At 44.5% G+C, this 21547-nt stretch overlaps 1 protein-coding gene across 1 annotated transcript; it reads left to right on the forward strand.

Annotated features, from left to right (window-relative positions):
* Positions 1 to 5001: 5001 nt before the first annotated feature.
* LOC110569595 (small ribosomal subunit protein eS28-like) lies at positions 5002 to 5187 on the forward strand. The gene has a single exon (XM_064366104.1). The coding sequence runs from the start codon at positions 5002 to 5004 to the stop codon at positions 5185 to 5187; it is 186 nt and encodes a 61-aa protein (XP_064222174.1).
* Positions 5188 to 21547: the final 16360 nt, after the last annotated feature.

Here is a 21547-nt window from a genome sequence, read left to right on the forward strand (position 1 = left end):
CCTTGGCCCTATCATCTATTAACTGTGTGACCTTTTGCAAGTTATTGAAACTCCCTGAATCACATTTGCCTCATTGGAAAAATCAGGTTAAGTGTATCTACATCATAGGGTTGTTGTGAAAGTTGGATGAGTCTTGGGACTTTGCATTTCCTGTAGTTGGAAGGACTTGTCATTTAGACCAACTCTCCTGCTGAAAATTACTAAGCATGCTGGATAATTCTATTTTAATATTCATAAAAGCATCAAATTGCTGACAGGATGGTAAGAAATTCCAGCCTCAAGTCTAAGAGAAAGCAAGAACCCAGAGAAGTAAGTGGAACATCAAAGCCACCTTTCCTGTGAAGGCATTTGTCCATCTGAATTCTAGAAAGCAAGAACCCAGAGAAGTAAGTGGAACATCAAAGCCACCTTTCCTGTGAAGGCATTTGTCCATCTGAATTCTCCAAGCTGCAAAACTGAGCTGTGGTTTTGATGGATTCTGGAAGCAAGAACACAGAAGTCAGGGCTGGGGATTACCAGGGGTTCCACAGTCACCTCAAGTCTGTATGAACCAGAAGTAAACTGCCCCCTCCAACAATACCCCATGGGATGATAGAAAGTGAGGTCTTGGCCACAATCGGAGCCTGGGAGAAAGAAAAGAAAAAATACCTATCTCTAAGAGGTTATAACCACGGGCTAGCATTTTTTCAGATTTGGAGCCCAAGTCTACATCCTTGGTGTGGTTCAAAAACTCAAGCTATATATTTAAAATAGTACAGCATAGAGAGAATGATGAGAAAACAGAAGAGGCACAGAGGTTGGGAGCCACTGAGGTAGACACAATTTGTATACCATGTTCCAGCCACACTGAAATGCCCTCAATCCTTCACGTAAACACCCATGCATACCTTCTCTTCTTTGTACCATTGTTCCTTCCATTGTCAGCCATATGATCTCTGGAGTCAGATGGCACAGGTTCATATCCTGACTCTGGGTGACTTTGGGTAAGTCACTTAAATCTCATCATTTTCCTCATCTGAAAAATTGGGGACAATTACAGTACCTCCTTGTGGTTTATTGAGAGGATCAAATGAGTGAATGCATACAGAAGGCTTAGTAGAATGTCTGGCACATAGGAGGTAATTATATAGTGATGATGGTGGTACTGATGATGATGGTGGTGATGATGATTTTCTCAAATGATCATGTATCCCTTATTTATTTGGCGAGTTTTATTAATTGTTTACAATTCAGGTGAAATATGACCTCTTCAGGCTGGGTGTGGTGGCTCACACTTGTAATCCCAGCACTTTGGGAGGCTGAGGTGGGAGGATAACTTGAGGTCAGGAGTTCGAGACCAGCCTGGCCAACATGGTGAAAACCCATCTTTACTAAAAGTATAGAAATTAGCTAGGTGTGGTGACATGCACCTGTAGTCCCAGCTACTCAGGAGGCTGAGGTGGGAGAATCGCTTGAACCTGTGAGGTGGAAGTTGCAGTAAGCCGTGATTGTGCCACTGTACTCCAGACTGGGCAACACAGTGAGATCCTGTCTCAAAAGAAAAAAAATTACCAGCCAGGTGCGGTAGCTCATGCCTGTAATCCCGGCACTTTGGGAGGCTATGGTGGGCAGATCACCTGAGGTCAGGAGTTTGAGACCAGCCTGACCAACATGGAGAAACCTCATCTCTACTAAAAATACAAAAATTAGCTGGGTGTGGTGGTGCATTTCGGGAGGCTGAGGCAGGAGAATTGCTTGAACCCAGGAGGCAGAGTTTGCAATGAGCCAACATTGCACTATCACACTCCAGCTTGGGCAACAAGAGCAAAACTCCATCTCAAAAAAGAAAAAAAAAATTACTTCTTCTGTTAAGCTTTCTCTGCCTCTGTGTGTCACAAAACTTTGTGGCTCTCCTGGGGCCCTTACCATACTCCATTGCAGTGACTGATTGACATCTCCACCTACCCCTGGGAACTGTAAGTTACCTGATGGGGACTAAGTCTTATCATTGGTCCTTAGTTGCTGGTACAGAGCTTGACACATAACAGATGCTTAGTAAATATGGGTGAATTAAAAAACGTATTGATGATTCTAACTTGTCTCAGTGAAGTAATTTTTCCATAAGAAGTTTTTTTTGTGTCTCCTAACTCATTATGCTCTCACTTTAAACCAAAATCATAAAACATTGTTCTCCCATTTAAATTGTTTCTCTGGAATGTAAACTTCTCAAGATCAGCTCTAATATCTTATCTGATTAATTTTGTTGCCCATGAGCCATACTGTGTCAGGAAAATGACTAAACGGCCATAAAAATGATATTGGCAAGAAAATTGGGCTGATGAATCACGAGATCATTGACCAAGAAGCAGTCACAGAGTTCTTCCTTCTTATATGGGGATGTGGATTTCAATCGACTTCCTGGTTCTGTTGTATTACGGTAAAAACACTGAACTCAGGGTCAGAAGACTTGAGTTAAGGTCCCAGACCCACTTTTTATATGTTATGTGACTTTGGGCAAAACTTAGTCTTCCTAAACTTCACTTTCCTCATCTGTAAAATGGGTTTAACAATACCGTCATTACAATGATCCATGATTGCACTGCTGGACTCCAGCCTGGCCGACAGAGTGAGACCCTGTCTCTCAAAAAAAAAAAAAAAATTAGGCTGACTGCAGTAGCTCATGCCTCTAATCCCAGCACTTTGGGAGGCCGGGGCAGGCTGATCACCTGAAGTCAGGAGTTCAAGACCAGCCTGGGCAACATGGTGAAACCCTGTCTCTACTAAAAAATACAAAAATGAGCTGGGCATGGTGGCTGGCATCTGTAATCCCGGCTACCTGGGAGGCTGAAGTAGGAGAACAGCTTGAACCCGGTAGGCAGAGGTTGCAGTGAGCTAAGATAGTGCCACTGCACTCCAGCCTGGGGTGATAGAGCAAGACTCCATCTCAAAAATAATAATAATAATTTGTTAATTTAAAAACAATGATACCAGCCGGGCGCGGTGGCTCACGCCTGTAATCCCAGCACTCTGGGAGGCTGAGGCGGAGGATCATAAGGTCAGGAGTTTGAGATCAGTCTGGCCAACATAGTGAAACTCGTCTCTATTAAAAATACAAAAAAAAAAAAATTAGCTGGGTATGGTGGCACACGCCTGTAATCCCAGCTACTTGGGAGGCTGATGCAGGAGAATTGCTTGAACCCAGGAGGCAGAGGCTGCAGTGAGCCAAGATCATGCCACTGCACTCCAGCCCAGGCAACAGTGCAAGACTTCTTCCCAAAAAGAAAAAAAAGATACCTGTTAGATAGAGTTGTGGTGAGGCCAGTAAGTTGGTGCAATGCATGTGAAAGGGCTTCATCAATGGCCAAGGGCTTTAAAATGTAACAGTGGTGATTATACTTGCTTGCACTAGTAGTCCCCAGTTATATTCTGGGTGGCCGGTTCTCATCACTCAGTGAGTGGCTTTTCTCAGAAGAGAACTTCTATCAATTTTACGTTAACCACCAAACAAGGTACTTGCCTGGGAACAAACAGTCCTCCTGGAATTTTACAGACATCTCTGTTTTGAGAGTTTGGCAAGTGACTAAGCTTGGTTCCAGAGACAACAGCCCTGGGTGGACCTGCCTGCGGAGCATGTAGGAGAGCTCCTGCCTTTCTCATGAGTCAACTTGCTCTGACCATCCATCCAGAATAACATGTGGAGAGAGGGTGTGAGCTGCCTTTGCTGGGAGCCTGAGAACCGAGGGGAGCCTCTCTGGAATGACAGAGACTTGAAAACCAGCTCTGAAATCCAATAGAATAACCTCGCCGGAGAGTAAGAGCAATTCCTCCCGACCAGGAGCCCTGTGTCAGACCGCCAGGGTGGGGTGTTAGAGAGAGCAGAGAGCATTGCCTCCAAGTTATTAAAGACCAGACTCTGCATCCTGGATTTAGAGACATGTTTGCTCATCATTATTCATCTGGCTGAATCCTGCCCCCCTCCTTTTAGAAAGCCAAAGAAATTTCATAACGGAATGAGGCGATTTCATTCTGGCATTGCCTTAGTCTAGTATGATCATGTTCTTCAGCTGGAAAGTAAGTTACACGTTCGTAGAATTATGAGATACTAGAACTTGGAAAGACTTGAGAGAACATCAGTTTGAACCCATGGAAGCTGAGACTCAGAGATGAAGTGATGTGCCCGTGAGCAAGCAGCGAGTAGAACCAGAATCGAGGAGTCTTCGCTCTCAGCGCAGATCACCACCCTGTCCTCCTCCCAGACCAGTGAACCTGGATGATCCAGATGTTTCCCTTTATCAGCTATGGTCCGGAGAGAAAGGGTGGATCTAGGTCAGAAGTACAATTTCCTAAGCAAACAACCTAGCACTGCTGCAGAGGAAATTTATTTTGAAGCCTCCTACCGTGACAAGCTGCATGACTACCATCGTCTGTGTAAAGAAGGTTTAGGTTGCCATTACACACATTGGCGTTGCATCAAGGACCAAACATGTCCACCCAACCAGTTCTCCTCCTCGCCAAGTCTTCCCCAAATAGGCCGTCTCTTATGTGTCATTTCTTCCAAACTATCCCAGAGAGTACATGAGCTGGGTTAGAAACCAAGACTTTGATGACAATGCTCCATATCTCATTAAACTTCCAACATCTGCGGGCAGGCACACTCCATTTGGTAACTCATTTAATCCTCACTACAAGCCTCTGAGTTCGATAGTCATAACAATTGTAAATTGAACTCAGAGGCTTGTCTGAATTGAGATGCACCTTTAAATAAAGCATTTTCATTTCAAGTTTTGTCAGAGGCTTGTTATAATAATAATAACAATTTACAATTGTTATTATTATCGAACTGAGGAAACTGAGCTGGGGGTTGAATAGCTGTCTTCAGATCACACATGTAGTCAGTGGCAAAGCCATGCTGGGTGTTTCGGTCTTCAGTGACATCAGGTCCATCACATTGAAAATTAATAAACTTATTTATACGTATAAAAGTATATATACTCTCTGCTAAATCACCGCCACGCCTCCATCATGGACACCAGCCAGGTGCAGCCTATCAAGCTGGCCAGGGTCATCGAAGTCCTGGGCAGGACCGGCTCTCAGGGACAGTGCACACAGGTGCGCCTGGAATTTATGGAAGATAAGAGCCACTCCGTCACCCACAATGTAAAAGGCCCCGTGCACAAGGGCAACACGCTTATCCTGTTGGAGTCATAGCGAGAGGCCTGAAGGTTACGCTGAGCTTGGCTGCTCGCTGGGTCTTGGATATTGGGTTCCACCACCTGACCGATGGGAATGGTGTGTCACGACCTGCTCATTTATTTTATTGTTTGTCTGCCACACAGGAATTGAGATGCGCCTTTAAATAAAGCATTTGGGTTTCAAGTTTTAAAAAGACTATATTTATTTATTCATTCATTTATGCATAACACACACACATATATGTCCATTTCTAAGCAATGCCCTGAAAAAGTTACTGTTCTTTGAATACTCAAAAAAAAAAAAAAAAGTCCAGGTGTGGTAGCTCACACCTGTAATCCCAGCACTTTGGGAGGCCGAGGTGGGTGGATCACCTGAGGTCAGGAGTTCGAGACCAGCCTGGCTGACATAGTGAAACCCCATCTCTAAAAACAAACAAACAAACAAAAGCATACACACACTCCACTGAGCCTTTCCGTTAACCTTCCTACCAAAGAGTGCTTCAAACACTGAAATACGATGGAAGAGTAAAGGTAGCAGATTCTCCACTCTGCCATGCTAGAGTTGCCTCTGGGTTTAAATCCATTTCTAACGAATGGAGCTCCACTCCATTCTGGGTCACACAAATCTGCCCCTTGTGCTCTAGAAAAAAATAGTGTCCAAACTTCAAGCTAGTTTAATAGTATGTACTATTTAGTAAGTGATTACTGTGTGCCAGACACTATGCTAAGCCTTTTAAATTAATTACCTCCCAATTAATTACAATTACAGGAGAGAATTACCATTAGTGGTATCATCCTTTTATTTAGCTGGCTAAATTTCACGCAGCCCATGAGAAACAGAGCCAGCTCACCGCCATCATGCCGCAATGACACCCAGCTGCAGAGAGGCGCACGGAAGGAGGGTTTTATTCAGACACTAAGGTGGGCTTGGGAGCATGACACTGTAGCCCAGCATCCAGAGGCAGGACCGCCACCTTCGGCATCCTCTGTCCTTGGTTGTAGAGGTGGGACGATCCGGTGATTTAAGCTCCAGTAAGAGGTGGCACCATTACCATGCTGACATGTGGTGGAGCTTCAGGTCTTATTCGATGCAACCCTACACAGAAACATGTAGTTTTACTGGTTTACCCCTTGGTAAGAATTGCCAGAAAGTTCAGATTTACATTAAAAAAAAGTGATAAGAGGAATGGTCCTCATCTTATGGTGGAAGAAAGTTTCAGCTCTTTTTCCAACCAGCCTGGGAGACTGGATTTGTTTGTATTACCAGCACGAGTCACAGGTATAACATAGACTTGTGATTGACCTCATTTGATTGCTCAAGAGCCTCTTGCCTCGTTATCTCATTACCTCTGCACAATGCCTTCCTGGTGCGCAGATAAGTCAGTGAGGTCACCATCCCACATGCAGGAGAGTTTTCATTCCACCTCTAGGCTTCCGCTGGGGGTTATTCTCCCTGCTAATCTCTGTCCTTAGGAGCCTTCCTGACACCCAACTTTGCTCACTCCTTCCTGGTCTACCTTGGCATTTGGTCAGCAGGCTGTTATTTAGCTCATAAGCATTTAAAATAACCTCTTTTGCATGTTTTATTTCCCCTGATTGAGTCAAGCCTTCCCAAGGACATGTCTGATTTATTCGGTTTCCCACCCATAACACACAGCATTCTCTTCGGGCATGTCAGGTTGTCAGTACGGCTTTGTTGACTGACTTTTATTTTCTCTGTTGCTGTTGTGTTGTGTGTGTGTCTATGTTGAGTCTGGGTCTCACGCAGTCACCCAGCTGGCGTGCAGTGGTGTAATCATAACTCATTGTAACCTTGAACTCCTGGCCTCAAGTGATTCTTTTCCTCCGGCATAAGGGGAATTTATTTCCTCCGCCCAGCCTTCAACACAAGGGGAATAAATTGCATAAGCGAAAAGGGAGGAGAACAAGCAAAAGTCTGGATGTTTCAGCCATCAGGAAAATAAATTTATCTGGGCTTTGTTGTGTAAGTGTCTTGATTGTCAATTGCTTTCACCCAGGTATTAAATTACTTTTGCAAACAAAGAGAACTAGGACTCAAGGAAGGCCTCCTGTGTGCCAGGTTACATTATTTTAACTAATCCTCACAACCACCTTAAATAGCAGTAATTGTTTTCCTCATTGTGAATATTGGGACTCTAGAATATTAATTTTCCCAAGGCCTTCTATCTAACAAGGGATGGGGCGTGTATTTAAAATTCAGCTTTATTCCAAAGCCTATGATTTTCCACTCAACTACACATCCCCCAGCTTTGCCCCAGGGTTCATTTACCCATCCCTTTCATTCCTTTCCTTTTTATTTGATCGGTTTATCTACAAGTTGCATAACATGGACTCCAGGGAAGCCTGATAATGGCTTCATGGAAAAAGGCAGCAGGGAAGTGGAAGAAAAAGAAACCAATGTTCTGAGCTCCCGCTGTATGCCAGGCGGTTGTTACTAGAGTCTTTATACACGGTCATTTATTTACTCATTTTAATGACCTCATTTTGCAAATATGAAACCTGAGGCTCAGGAAGTCAGTCACATGACTTGCTTAGGGTCCCACAGCAGCGGGGGATAGAGTCAAAATCTAGCCTCAGGGTTGTCTAACATCAAAGCATAAAAATGGAGTTTCCTAGAGAAACACCAAGATTCTACTCAACTAGCGGGTAGGTTTTCAGAATCTAGGACTATAGACTACAATATTGTCAGGCCCCATAGGTAACAAGTAAGTCTGAGTGGAGCAAGACTCTCAAAGCCTTGAGCTTCTGACACTGGGGATATGAGGCACTTGTGATGTGGCTGATGAAAGCCCACGGGGGAAGCACAAGAGGTCACAGGCTAAAACCACACATCCAGCCACCGGTGAAGGTCTGAGAGCTTGTGAATGTGCTGTTCACATGTCCTGTGTAGTGACAGTGAACCCCAGAAACCCAGGAGTTTCATCAAAGGAGCATACACTGTGTGTAGATGTCTCTTAGGGAGAAATTTGTAATCTGTTGTTAACCACGCTTTGGGCGTAGAGCAATCTGTGTCAACAGCACACACAATGTCACAAAAGAAATTATTTTTAGATCAGTGATATTGTGGAGACGTGTTGCTTTCTCCGCCCTGCAGTCAATACTGCATATTTCCTCAGGGCCCCGCCTTCCCCTACTGTCAGTAAGTTGACTCTCCCCGTGACTCCAGGGTTAGGCAGGTAGGTGATTGGGCCCAGCCAATCAGAGCCATATGTTCCCAATCATAGTAAAGTGTCCAGATGAGCCTGTGACCCAATAAGATGCGCTGAGACCTTCGCTTGGCCTGCTGGTAAAGAGGCACTCTCTCTTCCCTTCTGGGTTTGAACTCCGCAGGATGTTGGCCTGGAGTTGCTGGTAGCCACTCTACCTCCATGTGGAACTAGAGAATAAACCACCACAGAGCAAAGCAGAAAGACACAATGGAGTAGGTCGTGTCCCAGTGACGTTGTCTGACCCCCTGAATCCAGCCTGACCTGGACTTTTCAATTCCCTGAGCTAATACATTCCCCCTCCTTGCCAAAGTCAAGGTGAGTCTATTTTCCTATCATTTACAAGAAAAAGAGTCCTAACACGATGGCTTTTCAAAAATTGTCACTCGCCCATGCACTTTGGGAGCCTCGGAGTTAATGAGATTCTGATACGACTTACTGTTTCCATGTCTTTGCTTAACTGTCTCTTTCAGTGAGGTCTTTCCTGGCGACTGCATTTTAAATTGTGATTCCTTCCAACCCAGTCATCCTAGTCCCCCTCCCCCATTTGTTGTTGTTGCTGTTGTGTTGTGTGTGTGTCTGTGTTGAGTCTGGGTCTCACTCGGTCACCCAGCTGGCGTGCAGTGGTGCAATCATAGCTCACTGTAACCTTGAACTCCTGGCCTCAAGTGATCTTCCTGATTCAACTTACAGAGTAGCTGGTAATCCAGGCACGTGCCACCATGCACAGCTGATTTTTGAATGTTTTTGTAGAGATGGGGGTCTCTCTATGTTGCCCTGGCTGGTCTCAAATGCCTGGGTTCAAACAATTCTCCTGCCTCAGCCTCCCAAATTGCTGGGATTACAGGCATAAGCCATTGTACCCACCCAACTGCCCTTCTTTTTTTCACTTGTCACTGTATGACATGCTACTTATTTTACTTGTCTGTTTTGTTTATTATCTATATCCTGTAAGTCAGTCATAAGGGCAGGAATTTTTTTTTGAGACAACTCGTGTCACGCAGGCTGGAGTGCAGTGCCATGATCTTGGCTCACTGCAACCTCCACCTCCCAGGTTCAAGCAATTCTCATGCCTCAGCCTCCTGAGTAGCTGCAGTTACAGGCTCCTGCCACCACACCTGGCTAATTTTTGTATTTTTGGTAAAGACGGGCTTTTACCATATTGGCCAGGGTGGTCTCAAACTCCTGACCTCAGGTGATCCACCTGCCTTGGCCTCCCAAAATGCCTGGAATTTTTGTTGTTGTTGTTGTTCTATTTTATCCATTGCTACTGACTACATAGAGCCTGGCACATGACAGGCAGTTCAATGAGTGAATGAACATTTGGCAAGTAATACATCTAAGGCCTCTCAGAGCCTTTCTCTTCAGACTGACTCGGGTTCAGATCTGAGCTTCTCAATTATGGGTTGCTTAATGCTGTGCACATCACTTAATCTTCTTGAGATTCAATTTCTCACCCCAAAACACAGTGCAATAATTTCTACTGTCAGGATTGTGAGACTAGATGAGGTCATACCATCCTACACTTGCCTGTCACGTTGTAGGCTCTCGTTTAATATACTTGGGGTGCTCACCTAGAGTGAGGAAGAGAACCCACTAAATTGATATGTCAGGAGATCTTGTTCATCTTTTGTGAATCAGTGATGGCTGATGAACAATTTGGGATATAAACTTGGCTCCGTATGAGAACAAATATTTGTGGCCCGTTGTCAGCATGCTTGCCTAGTTTTACAATGACTGATCCGAGAAAGAAGACGTTTCTTTGGATGGTCTGGAAATTCTGGTGGGACACAGATGATAAATTGCTGGCTCTTGGCAAAAGATGACATGACTTTTATTATCTGCTTATTTACTGAGTGTCATGGGCTGAATGTTGTAGCCTTCCAAAATTCATAAGTTGACCCTCCAACCCCCAGCGTAATGGTTATTTGGAGATAGGGCCTTTGGGAGGTGATTAGGGTAAGAGGAGGTCATGACAGTGGGAGGATCGTGATGGGACTAGGGCCTTTATAACAGACACTAGAGAGCTTAGACTTGACATGCTCGCTCCTCCAACCCCCAAGCCATGTGAAGACAAAGCAAGAAGACAGCCATGTGAAAGCTGGGAAAAGAGCCGTCCCCAGAATCCGACCATATGGACATGCTGATCTTAGGCTTCTAGCCTCCAGAACTGTGAGAAAATTAATTTGCATTTTTTTTTTTTTTGAGATGGAGTCTCCCTCTGTAGCCCAGGCTGGAGTGCAGTGGCGCGATCTAGGCTCACTGCAACCTCCACCTCCCGGGTCCGGTTCAAGCAATTCTCCTACCTCAGCCTCCCAAGTAGCTGGGATTACAGGCATGAGCCACCATGCCCAGCTAATTTTTTTGTATTTTTTAGTAGAGACAGGGTTTCACCATGTTGGCCAGTCTGGTCTTAAACTCCTGACCTTGTGATCCGCCCGCCTCGGCCTCTCAAAGTGCTGGGATTACAGGCGTGAGCCACTGGGCCCGGCCAATTTGCATTGTTAAGCAATTTGGTTATGGCAGCCTGAGCTGACTAAGATATTATGTACTCTCCCTTTCACATTAGACATATACAAAATGGGAATCTGGACCAGGAAGGGTGGTTTACGCCTGTAATCCCAGCACTTTGGGAGGCCAAGGAGAGAGGATTGCTTGAGCCCAGGAGTTCAAGACCAGCCTGGGCAACATAGTGAGACTGGTCTCTATATTAAAAAAAAAAAAAAAGATTTTTAAGAATGGGAATTTGTATAAAACAATAGTAGAGTGAGAATAAAATATACCAGTACCAAGGAACGTGCACTTTAGCATAGGAGTGTAGGTGAGTGGGAAGAGCAAGGGCTCATAAGGTGATTCCGAGTTCTAGAATTGATCTATGAGTTTAGTTACAAGCTTTGAATTGACCAAGGAAAAGAGAGCAATTATCAGGGTCAGTAAGAGGCAGACTCTCATGGCTTAATGTCTATGAGGTGATAAACTCTTAGAGTTCAAGGGTAGCACCAGTTATTTAGCATCATATAAGGCGTAACTACCTGACTCTTTCATTCTGAGACTGGCCCCTTAACAAACATGCCCAGGTGAATAAATTCAAAGGAATACTTTGAGCCCTCAGAGCAACCATCCAGCTGCCACCTTTTGCTCAATATGCTTAATGAAATGTCCCTGGTTTTCCCTTCAAACTGTGCCAACTTTCAAAAAGTAGATTCAATAGCTTTGTCCCGTGAGAGTGGTTCTGATTTTTTAAGAATTCGCACTATGGAGCCCTTTAGGTACTGTGCTGAGTACCCATGAAACTTATCTCTGATCACCACTGCAACTCACTCTCACTGCATGGATCAGCAAGTAGGGCTCAGAGAAGGTAAGTCACTCACCCACAGACTCCCAGATAATCAGCAAAATAACAGGAGCCCCAGAGCCTCTGCTCTTTTCATTCCACAGGTGTTTCTCGCACCTTAGTCATTGATACATCCCCATCACAATCTTTGTCTCATCCTCATAAGCTGGGTTACTGCTTACTATCTCTCAGCAATTTAACTCACCGTATTTTTACTTAAATAAGTTTTTCCTTAAGCAATATAGCTTTTCCTTAAGGAATAGCCATTAAATTATGGATTCAACTTGCTTGTCATATATATACAGTTAATACAGTTAAACTAATTATGTAACTATTAATTTTTTAATTAAAAAATGTGTGCTACCTAACATATCTGATTTCCAACTAATGCTGTGTGTGTTCAACACTGTTTCCAGAAGTTAAATAAAGTAGATATCGTATTGGACAATAGTATTTGTTGCTATAGTTTTGGATTTTAAAGTAACGAAACCACTCTTCAAGTAAGGATCACCACCTCTCTATGAAGGTAAAACTAAAAAGTAGAGACCCAAAAATATTTCAAACAGCTACAATATTATCGCAGGAGAAATGGCTAGGCTGGGCGCGGTGGCTCAAGCCTGTAATCCCAGCCCTTTGGAGGCCAAGGCAGGCGGATCACCTGAGGTCAGGAGTTCGAGACCAGCCTGGCCAACATGGTGAAATCCTGTCTCTACTAAAAATACAAAAATTAGCAAGGCATAGTGGCAGGTGGCTGTAATCCCAGGTACTCAGGAGACTGAGGCAGGAGAATCGCTTGAACCCATGAGGTGGAGGTTGTAGTAAGCTGAGATCACGCCACAGCACTCCCGCCTGGGCGCCAGAGCTAGACTCTGTCTCAAAAAAAAAAAAAAAAAAAAGCAAAGAGAGGTGGCTAGATTTGCAAGGATGAGGGGACCAGTCATTTAGATAAATAAGTTTTTGTACTTTAACTTAAAATAGACATTTCTGGCCGGGCATAATAGTGGCTCATACCTGTAATCACAGCACTTTGGGATGCCGAGGCGGGCAGATCATCGGAGGTCAGGAGTTCAAGACCAGCCTGGCCAACATGGAGAAACTCCATCTTTACTAAAAATACAAAAATTAGCCGGGCATGGTGGTGGGCACCTGTAATCACAACTACTTGGGAGGCTGAGGCAGGAGAGTCACTTAAACCCGGGAGGCGGAGGTTGCGGTGAGCTGAGATCTTGCCATTGCAGCCGAGCCTGTGCAACAGGAGTGAAACTCCATCTCAGAAAAAAAAAAAAACATTTATTAGTCAAGTGTGGTGGCTCATGCTTGTAATCCCAACACTTTGGGAGGCAGAGGTAGGTGGATCACTTGAGGTCAGGAGTTCGAGACCAGCCTGGCCAACAAGGTGAAACCCCATCTCTACTAAAAATACAAAGATTAGCTGGGTGTGGTGGTGTGTACCTGTAATCTCAGCTACTTGGGAGGCTGAGGCAGGAGAATCTCTTGAACCTGGGAGGCAGAGGTTGCAGTTAGCGAAGATCGTGCCACTGCACTCCAGCCTGGGCAGCAGAGTTAGTGAGACGCTGTCTCAAAAAAAAAAAAAAAAAAAGACATTTCTTAACAGTTACACTTCAAATAATGCTATGGGTAGAAATAGAATAAAAACCTTTGGACTTGGTTAATAACTATGAAGAAACTAGCATGAAATCCTATTTAAATAAGGCCTCAATAGAGCATCCTGACAAAACAGAAGCAGCAAGTTTAATTAAATCTTTATGCCTTATTAAATACCTAGGGAACCCAACTTTGTAAGACTAAACAGCATTAAAAATAGAAGGGCATGTGGTGAGTTGAGTTTGTACTCAGTATACTAATGAAATTTTCTTTGTGGGTTTTCACTGGTTGCTTTTAAGAGTAAGTTTGAGTAGTAATCTCTGAGGAGGATCTAACCAAGTGAAAGAACAATTTCCTTAGCGCTACAGCAGGGAAGATGTCATTTATTCATGATCTAACAGCTATTGGATGAATGACCAGTGATGCCAGATATCGTGCTGGGTTCTGAGAAAATCTAATAAGACATGGCCCCTGGGCTGGGCGCAGTGGCTCACGCCTGTAATCCCAGCACTTTGGGAGGCCGAGGCAGGCAGATCACGAGGTCAGGAGTTTGAGACCAGCCTGCCCAACACGGTGAAACCCTGTCTCTACTAAAAATATAAAAATTAGCCGGGTGTGGTGATGTGTGCCTTTAATCCCAGCTACTCAGGAAGCTGACTCAGGAAGCTGACGCAGGAGAATAGTTTGAACCCGAGAGGCAGAGGTTGCAGTGAGCCGAGAAAGTGCCATCGCACTCCAGCCTAGGTGACAGGGCGAGACTCCATCTCAAAAAAAAAGAAAAATTGCAGCCTTAATGTTACTTTTAAGGCTGGGTACAGTGGCTCACGCCTATAATCCCAGCACTTTGGGAGGCTGAGGCAGGCGGATCATCTGAGATCGGAACTTTGAGACCAGCCTGACTAACATGGAGAAACCCTGCCTCTACTAAAAATACAAAAAATTAGCAGGGCGTGGTGGTGCATGCCTGTAATCTCAGCTAATTGGTAGGCTGAGGCAGGAGAATCTCTTGAACTCAGGAGATGGAGGTTGTGGTGAGCCGAGGTCACGCCATTGCACTCCAGCCTGGGCAATAAGAGCGAAACTCCGTCTCAAAAAAAAAAAAAAGATATGGCCCCTGCCCTCAGGGAGCTTGCGGTCTACCAGAGGAGACAAATCAAAGAATGACAGTGCTGTGTTGTGTGAGCACAGGCACAATGGGAGCCCAAGAGAAAAGAAATCAAATCCAGCCTGAGGATGTCCAGAGAAGGAGGCGTGAGCTAAGTTTTTAAGGATGAGTAGGAGTTAGTGATGAGGTCATTCCTGGCCCAAGGACTAAATCACACATAAGGAAGCACCTTAATGAGGGGCCATAGGGTGGAATCAGGGATCAGGTCGTTCATTATAAACAAGCAATTCAGTTGGGCTTCAGGGAAGATTGTTGGGGAAAAGAGGTTCAAGATGGTGATGTCCCAAATGATGACAAGCCTAACCAAAGAGTTAATCCTGAGAGCCATAGGAGCTGTCTTCAGGTTTTAAGCGAGATTTGGTATTCTTGTCAGAGGCTGTCAGGAATACCCTGTGAGGGCTGTTCATCTGCACTCCTGGGACTTTCCCTGGATGCATTTGGCACCAGGGCAGCAGCTGCTATCGCTGACTGCTGGAAAACAGGGTCTTGCTGGCATGGAATTCAGGCGACTGTAATTACAGATAATGGGCCTCAATTTGCCTGTCAGGAATTTGCACAGTTGGCTCTATCCCTGGAATTTGAATATTTTATATCCCGCTTTGTACCAGTCAGACAGCAGAAGCAGCAGAAATCACTGGGGTTTCTCATCCACTCAGTCAGTTGGCCTTGGATATGGCCATGGGACTCTTGAAAGCAGTGGCCATTCCCATAGAGTGAGCTTTTCCTAACCAAGCCCACCCCCACAGAAAAGGTTTAGAGTCACTCTCAGGCACCAGGTCTGGGAAGCTAAGGAAGCAGAACTTGCTGTTAAAGTGATCCCATGGCGTTTTCCTGGGATCCACGGCAGCTTGGAAGGACTGGGTCCACTCACATCCTGCTCTTTAACTCAGGCTGACACAGCCTCACCCCTTACTGCCTGCAGCCTATTTTTTAAAAAGAAAGAAAAAAAAAGAAGAGGAAGCACTTGCTTTAATACTATTTTGCCTTTCCCTTCCTTCCTTCCTTCCTTTCTCCCTCCCTCCCTCCTTTCTTCCTTCTCTCTCTCTTTCTTTCTTTCCTTCCTTCCTTCCTTTTTCTTTCTGACAGGGTATGGCTCTGTTGCCTAGGCTGGAGTGCAGCAGCATGATCTCGGCTCATTGCAGCCTCGACCTCACTGGCTCAAGTGACCCCACACCTCAGCCTCCCAAGTAGCTAGGACTACAGGTGTGCACCACCATGCCCAGCTAATTTTTGTATTTTAAGTAGAGACAGGGTTTCGTCATGTTGCCCAGGTTGGTCTCAAACTCCTGAGCTCAAGGGATCCACCTATCTCAGCCTCCCAAGATGCTGGGATTACAGGTGTGAGCCATTGTGCCTGGCCACTACTGCTTTTGTGCTTTACGGCCCACTCTGGTCAAGAGCCAATAATTTTATTTATTTATATAGAGATGTTTCACTGTGTTGCCCAGGCTGGGTGTCAAACTTCTGGGCTCAACTGATCCTCTGGCCTCAGCCTCCCAAGTAACTGGGATTACAGGCACACTTCACTGTGTCCAGATCAATTTTGTTTTTTATCCTTCTGGTTTTGCCATCTGTTCTTGTCCTAGCACTGACTTCTCTATGTATTTATTTAATATTTATTTATGTAGTATTTGACCATATTATAAATGCTTTACATATATCGACTCAAAATTATTCCTCCTAACACATTTGGTGGTAAGTACAGACAAGGAAACTATTATATCCATTTCACAGATGAGAAGGTGAGACAGACAGTACCGGAGCTCAGATCTGAACCAGGTAGTATTGCTCCAAAGTCTGTGCTACCCTTGAGCTTGGTATGTTTCAATTTGTCTCTCCTTCACACGTGGGATACTTCTTTACTAAGCACTTTAATTTGTGCTAGACACTTTCCACGTGCGATCTCCTCTAATCCTCATGGCAACCCAAAGAGATAGACACAGATAAGAGAACCAAGTCATAGTGATGTATGCAACTCGTACAAGATTATTCTTTCAGTAAATGGGGAGCTGCCAGCACTAAGGGAGCCCTTTATCCTCAGTTCCTACTGCTTCCCCAAATACTTGACTTCTGTTTATTGGCTGATCCTCTCCTACACTGACTGTTTTGAATATTCCCACAGCCTGAGTCAGTCCCTGAGAGCCAACCACCATTGTACTTAGACATTCCCAAGTCTCCACTCAAAGGGAGCGTAAACATTCTGCCACAATTTCAAAGGAATGAAATTTAAACTTTCAGTCTATTCTGTGAGGCTACATTCTCACTGCTTCAAAGGGTCCCTTAATAAAAATAGCTGTAACAATAATATTTGCAAGATATTAATGCTTTTTAACGTGCCAGGCACTTTGTGTAGAAAATTTCTAACCATCGTGACTATATTAAATATTATTATTTAGTAAATATTATTATTTAGTAAATATTATTGCTGTTTTACAGATTGGGAAACAGAGGTTCAAAGAGGTTTACATAACTTGCTCATTATCACACAATTATTCAGATATGCTAACCTAAAATCTATACTCTTTCTTTTTTTTTTGAGATGAAGTCTCGCTCTGTCGCCCAGGCTGGAGTGTGCAGTCTCGGCTCACTGCAACCTCTGAGTCCTGGGTTCAAGTGATTCTCTTGCCTCAGCCTCCTGAGTAGCTGACGTTACAGGCAGGCACCACCATGCCTGGCTAATTTTTGTATTTTTAACAGAGACAGGGTTTCACCATGTTGGCCAGGCTGATCTCAAACTCCTGACCTCAGGTGATCTACCCACCTCGGCCTCCCAAAGTGCTGGGATTACAGGTGTGAGCCACTGCGCCCAGCCATACTTGTCTACTGTACCTGGCTTCCTGTCATGTGAACAAGATTCAGGACAAGTCTTTCCAAGCGCTTTGAGAAAATATAGAGGGTGGAAGAGAATAGGTTTTAGCTTGGGTCGATGGGATATTTCCTTTTTTTTCTTTTTTTTACTTCTTTTCTCTCTACTTCCTATCATCCCTTCTTTCCTTCCTTTTTTCAATTAATAAAAAATGACACAATTAATAACAAAGCTAGCAGACGCCCTAGACTTGGCTCCTTGTCATATTTAAAATCCATGTTCCACCCATATGCAATTACAATTGCTGACAATAAAGTCCCAACCCAGAATGAATCAGCACAGAGAAAAATCAGAAGAGGGCAGGGCTGGCGCTTGGTGCTCAGAGTTGGCCCCAAAGTTATGAGTCAGAGACATCTCTGAATAACCTCCCTGCCAAATTAATCCCAGGCCAGGGCTTGCCAAGGTGCAGCTGGTTTCACAAACTCCAGTGGACTAAAGTGGACTGCCCTGGGGGAAGAGGGCAGTGCTAATGTGTAACTCCACTCGCAGACTGGGTCGGTGAGTGGAATTATGGTCATCGGCCAAACTACAAAACTTCATTCTACTCTAGCAGAAACAGTCCTAAGGCCAATAGATGGAAATGCACCTATTCAGTTCTGCTTGTCACTGTATTCAAGAACTCGGGAAAGATGTATATAATGCTTCCAAAATGAAGGAATGTATTTATTCATATTATTAAATAATATCTGTGGCCGGGCGCGGTGGGTCACACCTGTAATCCCAGCACTTTGGGAGGCTGAGGAGGGTGGATCATGAGATCAAGAGATCGAGACCATCCTGGCCAACATGATGAAACCCCATCTCTATTAAAAATACAAAAATTAGCTGGGCCTGGTGGTGGGCGCCTGTAATTCCAGCTACTCAGGAGGCTGAGGCAAGAGAATCACTTGAACCCGGGAGGCAAGGCTTGCAGTGAGCCAAAATTGCACCACTGCACTCTGGCCTGGTGACAAAACAAGACTCTGTTTCAAAATAATAATAATAATATCTGCAACATGAACTAACTAAAATTAAAATATCAAAACAATTAGAGCATGCCATGCTAAAAACAATGACATCGGTTTGTAGAGACTTAAGCCAAATAGAAAAGTCTTGTCAAAAGTGTCTCCTTCGTCTGGGTTTGCCCCATCTTCTCTAGGTCAACCTCTTTCTCTAAATCTGAACTTCCTGAGTAAACGCAGTGGTTGGGGAGGGTCAGGATGACCTTGTGCTCCAACTCGAGACAGACCTAGGCTCCTGTAGGCTCAATAATTCTGCATTCATTTCTTTCAAAAGACAACCCAGAAATGTTCTTCTCACCCAGATCCTCCTAGAGAAAGAAAAAGGAGTTGTGTGATCATGTTATATGAAAAGAGAACAGGAATTTAGAATATTATTGTTAAAGACCTGAGACAAGGCCAGGGGCAGTGGCTCATGCCTGTAATCCAGCAGTTTGGGAGGCCGAGGTGGGTGGATCACTCGAGGTCAGAAGTTCTAGACCAGCCAGACCAACATGGTGAAATCCTGTCTCTACTAAAAATACAAAAAAAATTAGCTGGGCCTGGTGGTAGGCACCTGTAATTCCAGCTACTTGGGAGGCTGAGGCAGGAAAATCGCTTGAACCCGGGAGGCAGAGGTTGTCCTGAGCTGAGATCATGCCACTGCACTCCAGCCTGGGCAACAGAGCAAGATTTCATCTCAAAAAAATTAAATAAGTAAATAAAGACCTGGAAATGGACTGAGCATGATGGCTCATACCTGTAATCCTAGAACTTTGGGAAGCCAAGGCTGGAGGATCACTTGAGGCCAGGAGTTCCAGACTAGCCTAGAAAGCATAGTTGAGACCCCAATTCTACAAAAAAAAAAAAAAAAAGAATAAAATTAGCTAAGCATGATTGCATGCCTGTGGTCCCAACTATTCAGGAGGCTGAGGTGGGAGGATTGCTTGAGCCAGGAGATTGAGGCTGCAGTGAGCCATGATCTCCCTACTGCACTCCAGCTTGTGGGACAGAGTGAGACCTTGTCTCAAAAAAGAAAAAAAAATCTGGAAATGAGTCCCCTGCTGCTTGGGCTTTGGACAGTTTATTCATCTATAAGATGGAGAAAACAAGACTTACACTTTATAGTTGTTAAGAAGATTAAATGAGAAAATACATGCTAACGTGCACAGGACGGTGTTTGACTCATGGTTAATTGTAATCTCGGTTGCCCAATCTCCTGGGCTGACCTGAACTCCTTTCTGTATTTGAAAGTCCTTCTGGTCGGACACAGTGGCTCATGCCTGTAATCTCAGCACTTTGGGAGGCTGAGGCAGGCGGATCACCTGAGGTTGGGAGTTCAAGACCAGCCTGACCAACATGGAGAAACCCTGTCTCTACTAAAAATACAAAATCAGCAGGGCATGGTGACGCATGCCGATAATCCCAGCTACTCGGAAGGCTGAGGCAGGAGAATCGCTTGAACTCGGGAGGCAGAGGTTGCAGTGAGTTGAGATCGCGCCACTGCACTCCAGCCTAGGCAACAAAAGCAAAACTCCATCTCAAAAAAAGAGAAAGTCCTTTTGAGAGCTCTAAAGTCATCTACTCTTTCTAATATAGGATTCATTGATCAGAAAAGCACAGAAGGGCATTCTGAGACACTGTGTATTCCAGAAACAGAAATGGGCAATTCAATTATTCTTTTATTCAATAAAAATGATGAAGCACTTTTTCTGTGTTAGGGACTGAACCAGGAGCTAGAGATAGATAAATGAGGTATGGATCTCCAATAGAGTGGAACACAGACAAATAAGACTATTGTTGTGAGATATATGAAGGCAAAAATAGGGTGCTGAGCACATCTCAGGAAGAGCATCCAAATAGGGTTCTCAGAAACCATGTGAGGGGTGTGTGTGTTGCTGTTTGGAAGTAAGGCCTGGTGGAAAGCGGGGCAGATGAGACCCAGAAAGGGCAAGCAGGAATAGACCTGGTAAAGAAAGAGAGTGAGGATCACTTCACCAACAGAGGCAACAGCATATGCACAGGCACAAGATAGGAAATCGCCTTTGATTCTGACAGGCGGGCCATACGGATTGTACTGAGGAAGAGGGGGCTGAAACGAGGCTGGAGAGTTGGACAGAGGTCAGATCACAAAGGGTCTAGGTGGCTAAGCTATGTGATTTTGGTTTAAACATGACATGTATGGAGAGTCTTTAAAGGATTCTAAGCAGCCAGGTAACATGATCAGATTAGCTTTTTTTTTTGAGATGGAGTTTTGCTGTGTCACCCAGGTGGGAGTGGCACAGTCTCGGCTCACTGAAACCTCTGCCTCTCTGGTTCAAGCGATTCTCCTGCCTCAGCCTCCTGAGTAGTTGGCACTATAGGCGACACCCAGGCTGGAGTACAATGGCGTGATCTCAGCTCCCTGCAACCTCCACTTCCCAGGTTCAAGTGATTCTCCTGCCTTAGCCTCCTGAGTAGCTAGGACTACAGGTGCACACCACCACATCCAGCTAATTTTTGGATTTTTAGTAGAGACGGGATTTCACCATGTTGGCCAGGATGGTCTCAATCTCTTGACCTCTTGATCTGCCTGCCTCAGCCTCCCAAAGTGGGAGGATTACAGGTGTAAACCACTGCACCCAGTCAGATTTGACTTATTTTTATGAACTCATGATAATACTCAACTTCCTTTCCTCCATGGAAAGAGAAAGTAACATCTTCAAAAATTAAAATTGTCCAAGAACCTCGGGTTAGGTGGAATTTGGTAGGGAGTGGGGAAGGTTGGACTTGAATAGGAATATTGACACTGAGAGTTACTGATTGGCTCTTCTTTTACCTGCAGAACAAAATCAGTGGTACTCATGGTATGAACAGGGGCTTTGGGCTTTTTACCAAATCTGGAGACAGGAGACAGTTATCTTCACTTTGAGAAACGGGTTCCAAGAGGCCCCTCCGAAGTGAGAAAGGCTGTAACCTAACCCTGAAATTTATTAGCAGAAGCAGTTAACGACCGCAAAGTCTTGCCATTAAGGCACACCAGTGTTTGCCTTCTATTTCTGGCTCCAACCAAAGCTGTCAGCTTCTCACTTTCAAAAGAATTTAGTTCACTTAATGAAAAAAAAATATGATTTTTTCTTTTTTATGTGAGAAGTCTACAGAAAGTGTCCTGAAAATCCAGTGACCTCATTTTTGGTAGCTGTATCATATTTGTGAACATTTG

The sequence above is a fragment of the Aotus nancymaae genome, unplaced genomic scaffold (assembly GCF_030222135.1).
Source record: "Aotus nancymaae isolate 86718 unplaced genomic scaffold, 86718_ANA_hifiasm-v0.15.2.pri h1tg000064l_0, whole genome shotgun sequence".
Classification (NCBI taxonomy): Eukaryota; Metazoa; Chordata; class Mammalia; order Primates; family Aotidae; genus Aotus; species Aotus nancymaae.

Coding starts and splice junctions, on each gene's coding strand:
- LOC110569595 (XM_064366104.1), top strand. CDS start 5,002: ATGGACACCAGCCAGGTGCAGCCTATCAAGCTGGCCAGGGTCATCGAA.